The following is an 18600-nucleotide window of genomic DNA, read 5'->3' on the forward strand; positions in this document are numbered from 1 at the left end:
TCTGCAAGACATACCTTATATGTATTTTATTTCACTGAATTTTTATATTCATCGACCGAGGTCGTCATTATCCTATAACACCCACGGTGCCGCCTTCAACGTTGGTATGATATTTGTTTACCTTATTTGGTGTGATATTTGTTTGACTTATTTGATTTAATCACTTATCACGTAATCACTTGACTTATTTGATTTAATCACTTAATTTAATTTAATGACTTATTTGATTTAATCATTGACATTAATAAATATTACTTGTAATTTCTATTATTGAATTGATTTATTACGTTAATAATTTGTGTTATTTCTCATTTAATGTATCTCAATATAAGGTGATTGTTACAAAATAATAAATGAACATTAATACGTAAATTCATGTCGCTTAGAACACTGTTGTAATAATACAAATTAAATTCTAGGGATATCATTGTTATACCTATATTTTATTCCTTTTCGGACACTAATTCACTTTTTGTCCCCAGGACATCGAGCACTGCTACTATCACGGAACCGTTCAGGACTACCCAGGAGCCACGGCAGCCTTCCATACGTGTAACGGAGTCAGTGGGGTCATCCACGTGGGGAACGAAACCTTCGTTATACACCCGTTCTACGGGGGAGACCTTTCGGTCAGTATTTCCCATTCACGCAATAACTAAGTTATTCATTAACCATTTCAGATAGTGCTTAAAGTGCTTGCTATAACTTTGGGCTTTAGGGTTATCCTGAAATAATGTCGAATGGGACAGTCCGATTCATTATATAATCAGGAAATATGGTTCTAATGGCTCAGAATTGCGGCCCTAATTCTCACAGTCAATTTTGTTTCATGAATGTGACAGTTTTCGTGTTCATGGGTTTTTCACAAATGTCATTTCTTTTCGTTAGATTGTAATCGTTGATTTAATTTTAATCTTTGATGGCCAATGTGCCGCTTTAAATCTCTGAGGAATAAGTAAGTGTTTTTATTTATTCAAGTATTCAAAAATGCAAATTATTATCTACCATTACCGTGCGAAATGAAAAGGGGGGGAACTACCTACAAATTTGATTAAACTACAAAAAAACGCAGAGCGGGAAAGTCTCTTGGATTTTGAAACTGTAATTATCCTGCAGCGACTGCTACCATTACAACTTTTCAAATTGGCGTACAACTGTCCCTGTAGAAAATATACAGGTCATTGCAATCTTGATGAGGATTTTTTATTGTTAGGTAGAATGCCTTAATAACATCAATAATCAAAATTGTTAAAACTTATTGAGTACCTTTGGAAGCCTCCCCGAGTTACAGACTTCATGAAAATGGAGTGAATATATGTGGCCGTAAATAACGTGTCGTCCACTTCTACGTCCTACACACTATATCTTACCGAAACGTATGTCTTTTGTTGTGAAAATTATTAGTGAACAAATGTTTGAGTGAAGTAGTAGTAGTATTTTTTCTAAATTCTTATTTTAAGTGTGTCTTTTTTTTGTCAAACTACAATGTAGCTGTGATGTGTGTATTAATTGGTACAAATAAATATGCTACTCATAAAAGGGCCCGTCGATACAGTAGGCAACAATGGTGATAACTTATGAAAAAGCTGATAAAAACTGAGAGTTAACAGCGTAGATATCTTTATGTACAACGACTTCCAAATAAGCATACACCAACACCTGCAAACGGAGTCAAAGCTATCGATGGTTCCAAAAATTGTTTTCATCGAATCAATGTATAAAGTTGCAAAATATATTTCTGCCAATCAATTATTCGTGCCTTGATGTATTTACTCAAATATCCTCTAAAAGTATTTAAACACGCTATATACAGGGTGCCCCGGTACTTGATCCAAAAAATTCTAGTACAAATAGATGAGGTCAAAATAGTATTAGTTCTTCATATAATTTTTTTCATATGGGCCTTCGTTAACCTCAAAGGTGAAAATTAAAAAGTTATTTTTATTTACAATCTCTATACTATTAACTTCAGCATGATGCAAATTTGGTGAAGGATAACACATGCGTACAACTTTTTTTTTTATGCAAATGAAACTTCATTATGCCCAGAACACCAGGGACGAACTATGCCCAATGGCTAACAACCCAGAATTTTTGCATAGAGGACGATCACAATCTGCCTGCATCAAAAATAAGTTCCCTGAAAATTTTGCCACGGAAAATACCCTCGTGGTTCAACTCGGTAAAATTAACAGTTTAGGAAATATTTATGATTTTATGTCACAGTGCACATCGAGCGGCGGCGCGGCGTCTCCATCATTTTTTGTCTTTAATTTTTAATTGAATATAGTTAAAACCGTATCTACATATTTTTAAAATAAAGGTCTAGAAAATCTTACTGTCTGCTAATGTAATTTTCACTAAGAAAATTTTAAAATAGAAAAAGAACTAGAATAAGTTAAAGTAAGTTACAAAAATAATTTAAAAAAAGAAGAAAACCATCAAAATACACTTTCAATATGGGCATCTTCCACCGCCACACACTTCCTAAGTTTACGAATGTTATTTGTTTGTACACGAAATTAATTCTTTGTAGCAATTCATCCCTTATCATTATCTGTACTGGGTTGAGTACACTAAACTTTTCAGGTATCCCCACAGGGAGGCCATCGGGTTAAAGTCTGAAGAATGTGGTGGCCATGAAATAGGACCTCGTCTCCCAATCCATCTATTATTAAGCACAATAGATAAATAATTTCGTACATCAATTAAATGGGGTGGAGCCCGCTTGAACCAAACGTTTCTTCGATTGTCTAATGGAACATCGTCTAATAGTGGCTGTAAATTATTTTGCAAAAACTCCAAATATCGATGTTCATTCAGACATTCCTCAAAAACGTATGGACCTATTAAATTACTATTCCTGGACATCGATATTTGGAGTTGAATACTTAACTTACTTTAACTTATTCTTGTTTTGTTTTTCTATTTTGTGTTTGAGTAAACTGTGATTGTCAAATTTTGTTAGTGGAAATTACAATAAGCAGTCAATAAGATATTCTAGACTCTTATTTTAAAAATATGTACGGTTCTAACACAGTAACTATGTCCAATTAAAAACTAAAAATTAAACATGGTGGAGGCGTCGCTCGATGTGCACTGTGACATAAATGCACAAATATTTCCTAAACTGTTAATTTTACTGAATTGAACCAAGAGCGTATTATCGTTGGCAATTTCTTTCGGGAAATTATTTTTGATCCAGGCAGATTGCGATCGTCCTGTATGCAAAAATTCTGGGTTGTTAACCCTGGCGTTCTGGGGCATAATGAACATTCACTTACAACATCAAAAACAAGGTGTACGCATATGTTATCCATCACCAAATTTGCATCATGCTGAAGTTAATAGTTTAGAGATTGCAAATAAAAATAACTGTAATTTTCACCTTTGAGGGCGCGTAATTTGTTAAGGAAGGCCCGTATGAAAATAAATTAAATGGAGAACTGATACCATTTTGAGCTCATTTATGTGTACTCGACTGTTTTGTATCAAATACTGGGACACCCTGTATAGATAAAATATAATATAAATTTTAACTAGGTAAGCCTGAATGTGTGTAAAACTTTATAAGAAACAAATTTTCACCTAAACCATGATCGATTTTCTCTCCAGCATGTAGGCCGTTCATTAACGTTAACTTTTACTGCTGCTAGCGCGTTTAATACATTTACTATCAACGTAAAACTTCCTCAAAATAGAAGTGTAACCCTTTCTTTAATTAACTGTATAAACAAATTGTCCAAGGATTAGGCAAAAGCTGCTCGGAAATTTGCTCTTTTTGCATTAAATATAGCTTATTTTTACGGTAATAAAAAAAAGAAATCGCCTACGCCTGTTTGTTCCCTTTTTGTAACGTTAATTGTTAATTAACTAGTGATCGTATCGGACTGAGACTTTAGATACAATTAAAGAAAGGGTTAAACTTTCATTTTCATATTTTACATTGATAGTAAATGTAATAAAAGCGCTAGAAGCAGTACAAGTTAACGTCCAATAGTTTATTAACAATAATTAATTAATTAACGTTATAAAAAAGCTATCGTGGGAACAAACAGGCGTAGGTGATTTCTCTTTTTTTTTTCTAAATGCCCATAAAAATAAGCTCTATTTAATGCAAAAAGAACGAATTCCCGAGCGGCTTTTGACTAACCCCTGACAATTTGTTTATAACGCTGTTTTGCACGTCCTATTCAATTTCAACTATTTGAAAATTTTCGATACGTTTCTTTGGATCAATTAGAACTTATATCTAGGATATTAACTTATAAATTTAACATTTAGTAATTACACAATTAGGTGCAAAAAAAACTAACGAAATTAATTAACAAATATCTGAAGCAACAATTTCACGGTCAATCGAATCGACCTTTGGCACACATATTGGTCTTTGGATTGATCGTTTTTTCCATAAATTTCATATTTCAAAAAACACATAATTTTGCCACTTAGCATAACTTCCTTCTAGTTACTTTTTTGATATTATCATTTTACATACCCTTTACCATACCATACCCATAAATATATACTAGTAATTTTTTACGTTCAAACTTTAATTCGACTGGAGTATAGAGCATATACTACATGAAGACTTCCTCCTCCCCGTGTTAAAAAGTGTAGACGCTGTAGAGAGAAAGGGCGATAGTTTGGGTGCTCTCTCTCTTTCGCCCTCTCTTAATTTTTTTTTAATATTACGAGAATAAACAAGGACGAGAGGGAAAGATGGTACCCAAACTATCTCTTTCTCTCTAATGGTATGTACATCCCCGGCACCATTGTGCGTGTCTCCACACCTGCGGAATAGGGTGGTGGGTCAACATCCGGGCGGGCATAGGGATTTACATAGAGGTATGAGCATAACAACCGGAAAACTATGTTAACATAAATATCAACACGGGTCCTAAAAGCCTTTAAAACCACTGTACACAAAGATTTTGTTCGACTTCAGGTAACTTTAATGACTGTTAAAATTCTTCAAACTACTTCTGTTTCCAACCCCATTGGTTAGTATTTTTTTAATTTTACCTGTACGAGACACTGCCAAGTTTGAAGTATCTGCAGTGAATCTGTGGTTCACGTCCGGTTTTGAAGGATTAAAAAGTCCTTGTAAAATCGCTTTTGGGAAAAAGTGTTACCCTCGTTTTCTATTTGTTATTCGGACGAGCAACATAATTTCTAAAAGTCTGTCACAACGAACAGTGGTCGGAATTCCGAAAAAGCTGGACAAAAGTCGAAATTTCAAAGTCGTTGGTTTGCGTTAATACTTCAGAATATGCTAGAGAAGGAGTCATTGCGTAGTTCTTTAAAGTGACAGAGAGCTGGCCCATGTGTATAGACCACAGCAACTATCGGAAGTATGCTGCGACACATTAGCATATTTCACTTGCCACTGACCCCTCGAAAAGCGGTGAATTTAAAATACGTGCAAATTTTTACTAGAGTACGAATCGTTGTGTGCAATAGAGAGGGTGTTCCTGGAGTTAAGTAGAATACATTTGCTCATTTAGAACCTCATTTTTCGAAAGTTGCATGTTTTTATTGTTTCAACAAAAACGTCTTGCAATTTCCATCGATTTCAAATCGCATCAATCGTAAATTATCGAAATAGTTGTGATCCCAAGAGATCCTGCACTATTGAAAGTTGGAAAATGCGGACAGGAGTGTCAATTTCATATATCAAAAGAGAAAACCACCGGATTTTTCCGGATTGGGGTTCTGAGTCATTTTTTGTGCCTCCTTGTACGGCCGATTTACTATTGTAAGAGGCCTTAGTTATACAATAGCTAGCGTTTTAGTGTCTCTTCGCGTTCCAAACGAGCGTTTCTAATTCAAATTGTTTTTTTATGAACATGCACCTTTTTCATGTGCCATTTATCATATTTTTACAAGCTTTTATTTAACTTGCCTTGTTAGTATGGGTCATATTTTGCAACTGAATTTTAAAACAGTTTCCCCAACCGATTGAGCTAAAATTTTGCATACACGTTTAGTTTGGATGACAATGCATGGTTAGCTAAGTGACGTCATTTTAAATCCAATATGGCGTACTCCCAAAGATGGCGGACCAGTTATTTTTTGTGCATCCCCATGATATGGGTATCAAATGAAATGATTTGCTGAGAAGAATACGAAAATAAAATGAAGAAAATTATAGACGAACTTATTATCTATGATCTTTTAATTCATAATTTATCATTCTCGACAGGATCGGGAACCAGTAAAATTACGTGAATGAAAAAATAAATTTTTCGATTTTTGAAAGGAAAATTCCAAGAGAATTTAGAAACGCAAATCATCATTTTAGATCAACCTTTTTAAAAAGGTGCAAGATAGATGAAAATGAGAAAAGCTTTTCCACCGAAGCTATGGATAATATTTTCATTCTCTGACGGTTATGTGACAGGTGATGACGATGCGAATGACTCATGTGTATTAGAATTCGCTAAATAATTAGAATAAGCTTTATAACAAGAATAAGCCTCAATAGTATTTAGAAATTATTTTGTTCGAAATAACGAATTCATTCCATATACATACCTTATATCGCAGATATTTACCTTTCGTACTTTATTAATAATAATTAATTACCTCAAAAACCTCAAACTTCGATCTTACATACGTTTTACGCGACCTCAATATCAGAGGCACTCGAAATTTCAATTAGATTCAATAAATTAACGTGATATATCGGCCATTTTGTATCAGCCATCTTGAATTTAAGATTTTTTACTGCAAATTCGACTTTAGCGACCTGAAAAACATAAAGTCCCCACTGTGCAACGTCGCTATTAGACATCAGTTAATTTATTAATGAAATAACAAAAAACATAAAAATGTGTATGTAATATTTCATTAGGCAAGTTGTTCACACTAAATACACGATGAAAATAAACTTAATGAATCTTTTCGAGAAGGGTGCTATAAATAACGACGGCAACACTAAAGATACTGAAAACAACATAATAAACCTTAAGCCGGTTATGAACGGAAATTAACGAGCTAAATCCAAAGGAAGGTCCAGACTGGACATACGGAATTATGAAAATTCCCAGGAAATTCACATTCTGGTTATTATCAATTCAAATGTCAATCTCCGGGGTGTACAACGTGGAGCAAAACCAGATTTCCTTAAACGAAAAGCGGGTGCCTAAATTGATTAATTAAAAACTGAATAGATTTCTATTTTGCTATTTAACAATTACGAGCAATTTGTATCTAAATTCATTAAACTGTTGAAGTATGACAAAGCAATTACATTTAAGATATTAAATACTTTGTAGTCAGGACACACGTCAGTAGATGGATATCCATATAGCTAAATAGTTCATCAGTATCTCATAGACAGTATACTTACAAAAGCTAATGACGTCGCTAATGAGAACTAATAAATTTATTTGACGTATAGGTATAGTATTTCCAATGACAGTTGAACAAGTATAAAACCTAGCAATCAAATTTAATGAGTTTCATAGGCGTCCCTAAAAAAGTGTTCTGCTAAAGGTAAAAAATTATAATAATTATTATATAATGTGTAGAAAATTTCTGTTATATGTTCATTTGGCCAACAACATATTTTAATTATTTATGTCCTCAAACAATTTTATTATATTAATGGTAAATTTCGTTTTGTTCCGTTTCAAAAGGTCTCCAAAATGCCATGTTGTAATAATATTATTTCTCCCTTTCGCAATTGTAATATAAATGATCAATAGAAGGCGCCTATAAAAAATTAAAATTACCTAAATCAAACCAAATTCCGCATTCTGAACTGCACTGCAATTTGTGAACCAGTAGCCCAATACAGTTGTGTTAGATTTCGTTTGCCCGCACTCGCATTCTTCAACTGGGCGTATACATTTCTACCACCTCTACGTGTAGTTCGAACCTGTATATGGGTATGGTTAAATAAATATGGCAACAAGTTTTTCAAATATTTTAATGCCTAGTTACTGCGTCAGCGACCTAACCTGATACATACTGTCACCGACTTCGTTCTTCAATTGATATCGGAAAGACTATACAAAGTAATGCTTTGTGTCAGTAAGCATTCAGAATCAATGAAATTTAAGATATACCTACCATACTTTGTAAATCTAAGCAAATTCGAAACAATATCTCTCACTGTACCAGTTATATAAATTTTCTTCAGGGTATAAGACAACTGATAAACATTGCAAAATAAGAAAAAAAAGCATATTTTTACCTCGTTAATTTATCTTACGTTTCCTAAATTTTACACGTCTGTTGAACATACAGAAAACAAACATAATCGCACCCCTCAGAATGCTTTTAGGAAACTATTAATATACATGCATTAATCACAATGATTGAGTATCTTTACAATTTTTTTGGAAAAAAAGAGGATAGGTACATTTTCTGATGTTTACATGTTCTCCCTGATATATCATTGCAAAAAATTAAAGTAAGTTCTAGTTTAACGTTACGCTTCGTCACTTCCTGGATGGATCTACTTGTTCTATCATTGTCTTAGTAAAAGTGCGATTTCTTGCCTATAAAACGCCAGCCTTAAAAGTTGATACAATGTTACACGAAGTTTAGAAAAATATAAATTCTATTATTAATTCTTGTACTTTTACTTTATTTTAAGATTGTTAAACTAATTCAAATAAACTTTAAAAAAATCTGACAATCCTACCAACTGAAGTCAAATAATTTCCTTGATGCGGAAAATCTAGGCATGCCAATGATTATAACCTCATAGACAAGATTCTTGCTGATGTATTGCTGGAAACAACTAATCTACGAGATCCATGGTCCGAGCAGCATTGAACTATATCAGCGATATCTAGCAAACAGTTAATAATTAATAATTACCTAAAGTAAAAAATTAAAAATTATATATATATAAATATTATTCAATTAAAAAACACATACCTTACATTGATACCATTAAATTAATGATGTAGTCCCAAATAAATAATGTATAATTATGTTTTATTCTTGTTACTGTTCTAATATCACATTTGACAAAGGCCAACACGAATATGTAGACACAATAGACGGATCTTTTTTGAAAGAATACATTTATTTAATAATCTAAGCTTTTACCTACCTTTCTATTAATTATTAACATAATTCCTTTGTTTTGTTCCATGGCAGTAATAATTTATTCATAAAAAAATGTATATCATTATTAATACTTGAAGGACGTTTTATAAATGCAAATCGAAAAAAAATATATTTTTATTTGAGCCATGGTCCACTTATTTTTCAGTAACTATCCTATCTTATTAATAATTTAACGTATAATAAATATTGTACATACTTTTTAGGAATAGCTTTTAATTTGTTTGTTAATAACTTTCCAGCTGCTCCTCATATACTGTGTGTCCAAGATAAGGATGGGATCGCATTAGCATTAAGGAAACGGTAAGAGATACGGGGTGGCTCAAATTAAAAAAAATAGTTGTTTTTTTATACCTAACAATATGCCGTTTAGAAAGTTTTAAAATTCCGGTTAGTTCCGGAGATATTCGGAAAACCCGAAATTTTGCAAAATGGAATTATTTTTTTCTGGCCTTATTTATTTTTTTTCTGGCTTTATTTATTTTTTCGCTCTATCCAATGGCGTCAACATTTTTGCAATCCGACATTTCGTCATCAGGTTAACTTTTTTAAATACGTCACTGCTATTTTTATGACAAAATCTGGTCATTTTTAATTCTAAATTACATGTAATCTAAAAAGGTTTTTAGCTTGTTTTAGCTATCATTTATAATTTTGAACGCTTTCAAAATTTCTATTGGAGGAAAAACTTTCTAAACGGTTTATTGTTAGGTATAAAAAAACAACTTTTTTCTAATTTGAGATCCTAATGGTATCCCATCCTTATCTTAGACACACTTTATAATTCCTCTCTCCAAAATTAATTTGTTAAAAATGCGCCCCACATCTTTCTTTAAATATTTTTCTGTTATTATTAGGATGATATCATTTCATCTCTTTTTGATTTGATCGTTTCCAGTATAAGGTTTTTTAGGTTTTCAGTTATTTCACAGGAATCTCCCTAGACAGTTCATGTAGGTAAAAGAGTAAGTGGCAAAATTGTTAAATAAACTTTGAAGTTAATAAAACTAAACGTTATTAAATTTATTATTTTCATATGTTGTCACAAGTTTAGGAGAAGTTGACCGACAAAATTACTTTGAAAAACGGTTGTGAAAATGTATTTGACAGATAAATATGTGCTTGACTTTAGCAAGCAGCAATAACTAATCTCAACAATGGACCGCTTATATGTTTTTGTAGACATTTAGAACCAGTACAAACAGCCCTAAATTGTATGCACCTGCAAATAATTCCTGTGTGTACAATATTTCCTTGGGTCTCTGTTGTTCATCATATTTATTAACGATATAGTTAATTAAGATAACGTGAAAGTCTTACTTTATAAGGATAACTTTATGCAGAAACTATACGCGCGTTGATGCTGTTGGTATATGTATTCCGCTGCAATGTAATTTGAATAAAATTTGAAATTAGTATAAAAAATTTAAACTTCACAACATTCAGAAATGTAATGTTAATGTACCCACACGAGAAAATTTTCTCCAATCAGGCATGAGTATTTCATTAATAACATCATCCTTTATAATAGGCCTGATACTTTTCGTGACTTAGGCACAATTTATGATAAATCTCTTACTTTTAACATCAATACAATTTTTTCCCCGGCACTAATATCTATGTATTTATTACATTCTCGTGGTTTTTCATCTATAGGTATTCTAAATATGTTTCGTTCGTGCACTCAACTCCGCTCTTGTGGGCAATAGACAACTTACCGCACTTATTGCACAATATACTATTTTGCAATTACAGTGTTTTGAATATTAAATCGCATTTAAAAAATATTAAATACAAGGTGTCTCAAGGTGACGGCCCATTAGAATTATTTCAGAGACTACTTCGATTTGAATTCTAAAAATTTGAGATACCGGGCATGCCCTTCTCGATATCTACTAGAATAATGGCGTCCACGGACCACTTCCGGTTATATTGAAAGTCGCTATCAACTTGCTTCTTTCAAATGGAACACCCTATATGTTATTGCAATTTTGAATTCTATGTGTTATGTTACGTGGACTTTTATGAAGTTTCCCTATTCCCAAAATGAGCCGTTTTCGAGATATTTAATTTTTTCAAAAAAATGGAGAGACAGTGACGACCTTCAAACCTGTGTATTTTATAGTAAGAAAGATAAAGCAACAATATTTATAGGGGAGTAGCTACACCCCTAAACTTTCCATCCATACTTTCAAAGTGGCTTAATTGCATACAGGGTGCTAGAAATTTAATGCCGAGTTTAATTAACTTCAAACCTTCATAAGTCGGTTTTTTTAAATGGAACACCCTATATGTTTTTCTGTATTCTGATAAACAATTTTATTCTCTTTCGAACAGTCTAGGATTTAAGTTATCTACTATTTTTTGTGTAATCGCCTAAAATCATGTAATTCTTGCGAGGATAGCTGTGGAATTTTTAACAAAACTTCAAAACAAACTTCTGTCAATTTGTTGTTAGTCTCTTGCAGTGACAGTTTAATTTAGTGTTTATAAGAAATGGAAAACAATACATATTCAAATGCTGATATTTTAAATTTATTATTCATTCACGGACGTTGCAATGAGATTATAAGCAGAACATGTACAGTTTTTAGACATATCTAAATCATTAAAAACTTTAAATGTTCTGCTTAAAATCCCATTGCAACGTCTGTGAATAAATAATAATAAATAACTAGTGACAGTTTAGTTGTTTGTTCCACAGCTATCCTCGCAAGAAATTAAATGATTTTAGGTGATTACACAAAAAATAACGAGCGTTCAAATAAAAACGTGGTCAAGTTGGTTCTGAAAATTTCGACGTAGGGCGTAGCGTATAGCAAATGAACTTAAACGTCATCTGTCAAAGCGCTATATCGCCGCTATCAATTTGAATATTTTCGTTTTAAAAAGCGTTTAAAATGGTGTTTTCTCAAGAACAAAAAGTGTTTATCATAGAGTCCTACTTTAGAAATGGACGCAAGATTGATGGAATATGGAAGTATTCTATTGAGGAATGTTTCATAGAATTTCAAAATCAATTTCCCGGCGTTGTTGAGTGCAAAATTTTTAAGTGCAGTTCAGCGTTGTGTTAATGTTTTTCGTGAAATGGGCAGTGTAACAAGAAAAGAAGGAAGCGGCCGACCTAAAAAGCGGACTGAAGAATTAAAAGAAAATGTCCAACAAATAATGGAAAATGCGCCAAGAACTTCTGTACGTGTTTTATCACAAATGGTGGGAGTATCAGTCGGTACCTGCCACACAGTGTTAAAAAAAGATTTGCGTTTGTTATCCTATCGTTTAACTTGTCAGCAAGAACTTCATGAAGTTGATTTTCCGCGGCGGGCTGTATTTTGTGAATGGTTTTTAAACAACTACGGTGAACTTCATAATATCACCTTTTTTTCTGATGAAGCCTGGTTTAATTTAAGTGGTTACGTAAACTCACAGAATATGAGAATGCGGTCTTCTGAAAAACCAGATAACTTTTTTGTCGAGGGCCCTCTACACGCTCAAAAAATTGGAGTTTGGTGTACTCTCAATCGAAGGAAGATTTATGGACCTATTTTTTTAATGGTACTCTTACTGCGCAAAGGTATAGAGAAGAAATTATCGCTCCTTTTGTTAACCAGCTGGAAGAAAACGAAATTACAAAATTTTACTTTCAACAAGATGGCGCAAGGGCACATACGGCAGGCGAGACGATGAATATGTTGAGGGAAGTTTTCCAAAATCGACTAATAAGTCTCAATGCTGAACATGAATTTCCACCGAGGTCATGTGATATTACGCCGTGTGATTTCTTTTTGTGGCCTTACCTTAAAAACACTATTTTTGAACTGCCTATTCCTGATTTAAACCATCTGCAGGCTCGACTTATAGACAAGATTCGTGAAATTAACAATACCCCGAGCATCTTAGAAAATGTCTTTAATTCTTCGAGGACCAGGTGTGAAAAGTGCTTGGAACAAGGAGGGGGACACTTTCAGCAGCTGCTTTAATTTATTGTTATAACAAGGAGGGGGACACTTTCCGCAGCTCTTTTAATTGTTTGTTATTGTTATCACGATTATTCTTTAAAATAAAGTTATATAGTCATTAACGTTATTGAAACTGACAGCTGCTATAAATGAGGTTAAGTTGGTCGCTATAAGCTACTCCCTACGTCCAATGTGTCAGAGCCAACTTCGACCACGTTTTTATTTGAACGCTCGTTAGTAGATAACTTAAAAACTAGAAGAGATATGTATAGGGAAACCTGATACCGTTCGAAAGAGAATAAAATTGTATATCAGAATATTGAAAAACATACAGGGTGTTCCATTTAAAAAAACCGATTTATGAAGGTTTGAAGTTAACCAAACTCGGCATTAAATTTCTGTATGCAATTAAGCCACTTTGAAAGTTTGGATGAAAAGCTATCCCCCCTATAAATATTGTTGCTTTATCTTTCTTACTATAAAATACACATGGTTTGAAGCTAGTCACTGTTTCTCTCCATTTTTTTCAAAAAAATTAAATATCTCGAAAACGGTTACGCCATTATTTTGGTTGAGAAGGGCATGCCCGAAAACCCGGTATCCCAAATAATCAAAATTCAAATCGAAGTAGTCTCTGAAATAATTCTAATGGGCCGTCACCGTGAGACACCCTGTATGTAATTGTGTCTTTCTTTGTAAATTAATCAGTATAATTTTTTATTGTTATGTATTATCTTTATGTCCCCTATAAGTGATGCTTATATTTAAGTCATATTTTTTTTCTCTATTTGTATGTTTTACTTTTAACTAGGTATATTATTTGTGTCTTTTATATTCAAGGCTTGGCTTGGAAAGGGCACTTTTATTAAGCAAGTAATGGTTACGTTTTAAACTGAAAACATTTTTTTCATTTTTACCTAAAAGTGCAAAATTCTTCATATAAAAAGAACATAAAACACACCACAGAAATGATCAATTGAATGATTTATTTTTTGTTTTATTTATTGTTTTTAAGTATATTATTTGTCCAAACTTCATCTATCTGCCTCAAATATCTTCAGAGATAATGTGATTTTTTTCTTCTAACTTCAATGCCCTATATTTCGTTCGTTAAGACGTTTCTGAAATAGTGTGATTCGTGAAACAATTTCCTGGAGTTAGAAAATATTATGATTATTCAAAATACCTTTCAACATTTCCAATGGTCCAGGTAATATACTCCTTCGTCATCAATTATTTAATCTTAATTGTCTATATATATGGCATTCATAAATCTAAAAGACCATCTGGAGAACGTAAGAATAATAGGCTACAGTAGGAAACGGAGGGCACAGACGACTCGATAAGACTTTATCGAAAGGAGACCAGGGGATTGACAATAATAGAAAAGGCATTCGTGCGTAACCGGGATCTAGCTTTTAACTCGCCACTGTTTTATTACTTTTTGTTTAAGTTTAGCTCAAACTCTACCTCATTGTCTCAAATGAATCCTTTGATGACTTTCCTTGTTGAATTAAATCGTAATATCTTCGTGTAAGACTTTCGCAAGTATTTTAATTTTGCAATTGAAGGTCTTAAGACACACATATTAGAATCACTTCTGTGACTACTGTCTCGTTATTAAAGAGACGAGTAAGTAGAACGTTTTTTTAAGACTTCATTAAGTAATGTCCTGTTTTCTAAAGGATACTCCGATTCACAGAAAATTAACACAATACGCAAGTCTTTTTACTTACTTTACTTTTTACGCAAGTCTTGAGAATATGCATATTTTGACAATATAACTTCCTCGAAATCATAGATTCTAAGCCAACTATGATTAATTTACATACCATTTTTTGAAAATGTTTATTATCGTTTCTTTCGATATCTAATAAGAGAACGTCATTCTAGACCCCTTGACTTGGTTTACTGTCGTTTTCTTTGAATCACACAAATAATAATATATTGATGTTCGAAAAGAAGTAAAACAAACAAATTCCGTGTAAGAGAGTACAGGACCCTGGTTTGGATAAAATTTCTATCTGGAGACTGCAGTAATAGTTTACAAAGAAAATATTACCAAATTCCGACCATTATAAGGCAGGGCGAGACCTGAGGCACTTTCATAACTCATTCCACGAAGACCAGAAGGGAACTCCTGGAATCCCCTCATGTCTCGAGCATCGAACCCTCTAATACCCTTTTTGGTGTGCTTGCAATGTCACCCGAGTGGTTGATTTCTACATTGTTTTAATTATCAATCATCCAGTAGCAGTGACGTATCCAAAAAGAAGCCACTGTTTGTGGAACCTTACATTCACGTAACATTTTTGCCTACTAAAACTTTTTATGTCATGTTCTATAAAAAGTGTGTACACATTATTATGAATATAAAATAATTTTGATAGAGGTCTGGATTTATGCTCTTTTCATATTTAAAAATTCTTAATTAGTAATGATTAAAATTTTAATTCCTGACAATATAGGGGGTGTCTGTTGAATTAGTTCTGGGCCACAAAAGAATAGTAATTTTCCCTCGGAAAGGGAAATTTTTAAATATTGCAATATATTTCAAGATCTACTTCTTTGTATAACTAAATAGATAATTTTAAATCTGATATATAATGAATACACTTTACATCAAATTATTTCTTTGTCATATCCAAAATCGACTTTTGATGCATTTTTCTTTTTCCTTCGAACAAAAAAAATTGTTGTAAGGTAACACCTAATCTTCGCAGTGTATAAGCTTTTGTATTTGTATCATTTTGTTCATATTCTATGAATTCTCATGAAAAATTTTTCAAAACCAAAGGAAATCCCAAATATCACAAACAACTTTAATCTTCGCAGTGTCTGTATTAAACAGAAGAGGGTTTATTTGAGATACCATCAAAGAACAAAATACAAGGTATTACATTTGATGTTGTTGTTATAATATGACAAAAAAAATTTAATATTTAATTTTTTTAGCGAGTTTCCAATTTCTTGTCTTATACCACAAATTTTCCTCTAAATTTCTTGATTCCATCGCTTCATTAACGTCCTCCTTCCAACTTCTTCTCGGTCTTTTCCACTCTCTTCTCTGGTATCCATTATAATATTTTTCTTTATGCATTCTCTTTGTATGTCCGAACCATGTCAATTGTTTCGACCGAAATATCTCTCTCGATGTTCACATCCCGTCCAATGATTTCATTTCTTACTTTTTTTAATCTTGATCATCTGAAGCTTCTTCTGAGGCAGTCCATCTCTGTTGCCATTAATTTTCTTTAATTGACTTTGTTTAGATCCCATATTTCCGTACCGTATATCATGGACACGCTGGACAATAGTTTTATAAATACGCATTTTAGTTTTTTTTCTTTATGTCCTTTTACCAAACTGAGTGCTCCAATAGTTTTTCTGCCTTTATTTATTCTTTTTTGGATCTCGTCCTTTCTTGTCCCTTGTTTGTTGAAGAGCTCTTCTAGGTATTTACGTTTTTCGGCGCCTTTTATCAACATTTTATCCAAAGATAAGTTGTTACATTCGTCGCTTCCTATAATCAAGTTTTCACATTTAGTTAAGTTCATTTTCAGTCCAGCCTTTTCATACTTTTCTTGTAGTTTTGTAACCATATATCTCAGGTCTTCTTCATCCTCTGCAATCGCTACTTGGCCAAAATAGACACTATAAAGGGTGTCGTCACTCACCTGAAGTCCCATGCTTTTACACTTACATGTCCACCATTCGAGGACTTGGTCCAAATAGATTTTAAATAAGATAGGAAATAAACAAGATCCCTATCTTATTGATAGTCCATTTGCTGTGTTAAAGAATCCAGTTATCGATGTACTAAATCTAATTGCCGAACTTAATATTTTTAAACTATATTATTAATTTCCCCTCCCCTATTCTCACACTTTCCCAGCGATGTTTCCATTTCGTGAAGCAGTCCTGTATATGCTTAATTTGAAGTGGCCTTTAAAGTCTACACAGTGACGAAGTTTCTTAGATGTTATCATTAATATAAAAATGGCGTCCTTTCAGCATGGTGTAAGAACCATGAATTGTCTCGCCACAACACTGGTCTCTTTTTACGTTGTAAAACACCTCGATAGTATACACAGTTCAATGTTTCACCATGAGGCAAGAACTCAAAATGCACCATCCCATTAAAGTCGAAAATATTATGAGCATCACATTGACATTGGATCGAGACTAACGTGTTTTCTTGGGGCATGGATATTCTTTGCCAATCCATTGTGATGATTGATCTTTTGTCTCAATTAGCTGTAAACCTACCTTTCGTTTGTTACATCGTCATTGGATTGTTCAAGGAGTTGCCGACAAACATCCACACGATTTTCATTCTGTTGTTCAGTCACCAAACGAGGAACAAATTTTACTGCAGCTCGATGCATGTCCAATTTTTCAGTCAAAATTTCATGGCATGACCCAACTGAGATGCTAACCTCTTCTGCACTTTCTTTGATAGTCAATAGGCGGAACGTGGAAGTCATCAGTTGAAGTAGAGGACCTTCCTGGTCGAGGATCAACTTCAATTGACTGACGACCACTTTTAAATCGTGAAAACCATTCGAAACATTGCGTACGACCCAGAGCATCATCTCCATAATCTTGTTTCAAAAATTGAAACGTATTCGTGAAAGCTTTCACGCATATTATGTTGCATCGTTGTTCCAGAAAATCATATATTTCAAAAATCGTCACTAACACTTAAACACATTGCACTCTAATAACAATATCACGAAAACTAAATGAGATATCAACAATTCAAGAACATGATATTACAGAGGAGGTTATACACAACGCAATGCTGCCAACTGCATATCGGTTATTTTCTGAACAGACCTCGTATTATATTTATGTTATACTTATATGAATTTTATTTAATTAATCAATGTTTTACAACCATGTTAATAGCTAAATAAATTCAATCATTAATTAACGTATAGTTCCATTTATCGTTCATCCAATAAATAGATAGATGTAATGGAAAATTATTTTGACCTGAAAAATATTACCTTTGCGTTTACGATACTCTTATCGGTGTATTTTATTGTTGCATTCCTGTTTTTTTAAATATTACATTTACTTAAACACCTCTAAAGACTTTTAACAATCATTGATGAAACTTAAGTTAAGGATTTGCCACTTTATTATTACTTCCTATTTCTTATAATCAATTTTCGATAAGTTAAATTGAAAATTACTCTTAACTATTAGTTTTATGAAAGAAAAATATTTTTTTATAAAAATGCGATTTTAAAATAACGTAGGTAGCAGTGAAAAGCTCATTAAACCCATTGGTGCGCATATTTGAATTTTTTTTAAGGTTGCAGGTGCACCAATCGAATTTCCAAAATACTCATTTTTTTACAAATTTAAAGAATTGCCTTTTTACCTTTTATTTGTTACTTAAATCAATAATTTTATCAATCTTTAAAGAGATTAATTATTATTTTTTAATTTCAACAACCTGCATCTTGACAATAACTACTTTAGTTAGATCATCGAATAATTTTGGACTAACATTCCTCAACTTTTTGAAACTGTGACATGGACT

The 18600-nt window shown here is 32.8% G+C and overlaps 1 protein-coding gene across 1 annotated transcript in view; it reads left to right on the forward strand.

Annotated features, from left to right (window-relative positions):
* Positions 1-482: 482 nt before the first annotated feature.
* The window catches only part of LOC108915307 (disintegrin and metalloproteinase domain-containing protein 11), a gene marked incomplete at its 5' end in the record, with an annotated part of 192688 nt that continues 174570 nt past the window's right edge, over positions 483-18600 (forward strand). Inside the window, one exon of the mRNA XM_018721299.1 lies at positions 483-629. Coding sequence (XP_018576815.1) covers positions 483-629 — 147 coding nt within the window. The remainder of the gene's footprint in view (positions 630-18600) is intronic.

This window comes from Anoplophora glabripennis, unplaced genomic scaffold (genome assembly GCF_000390285.2).
Source record: "Anoplophora glabripennis isolate ALB-LARVAE unplaced genomic scaffold, Agla_2.0 scaffold774, whole genome shotgun sequence".
In the NCBI taxonomy this organism is placed as follows: Eukaryota; Metazoa; Arthropoda; class Insecta; order Coleoptera; family Cerambycidae; genus Anoplophora; species Anoplophora glabripennis.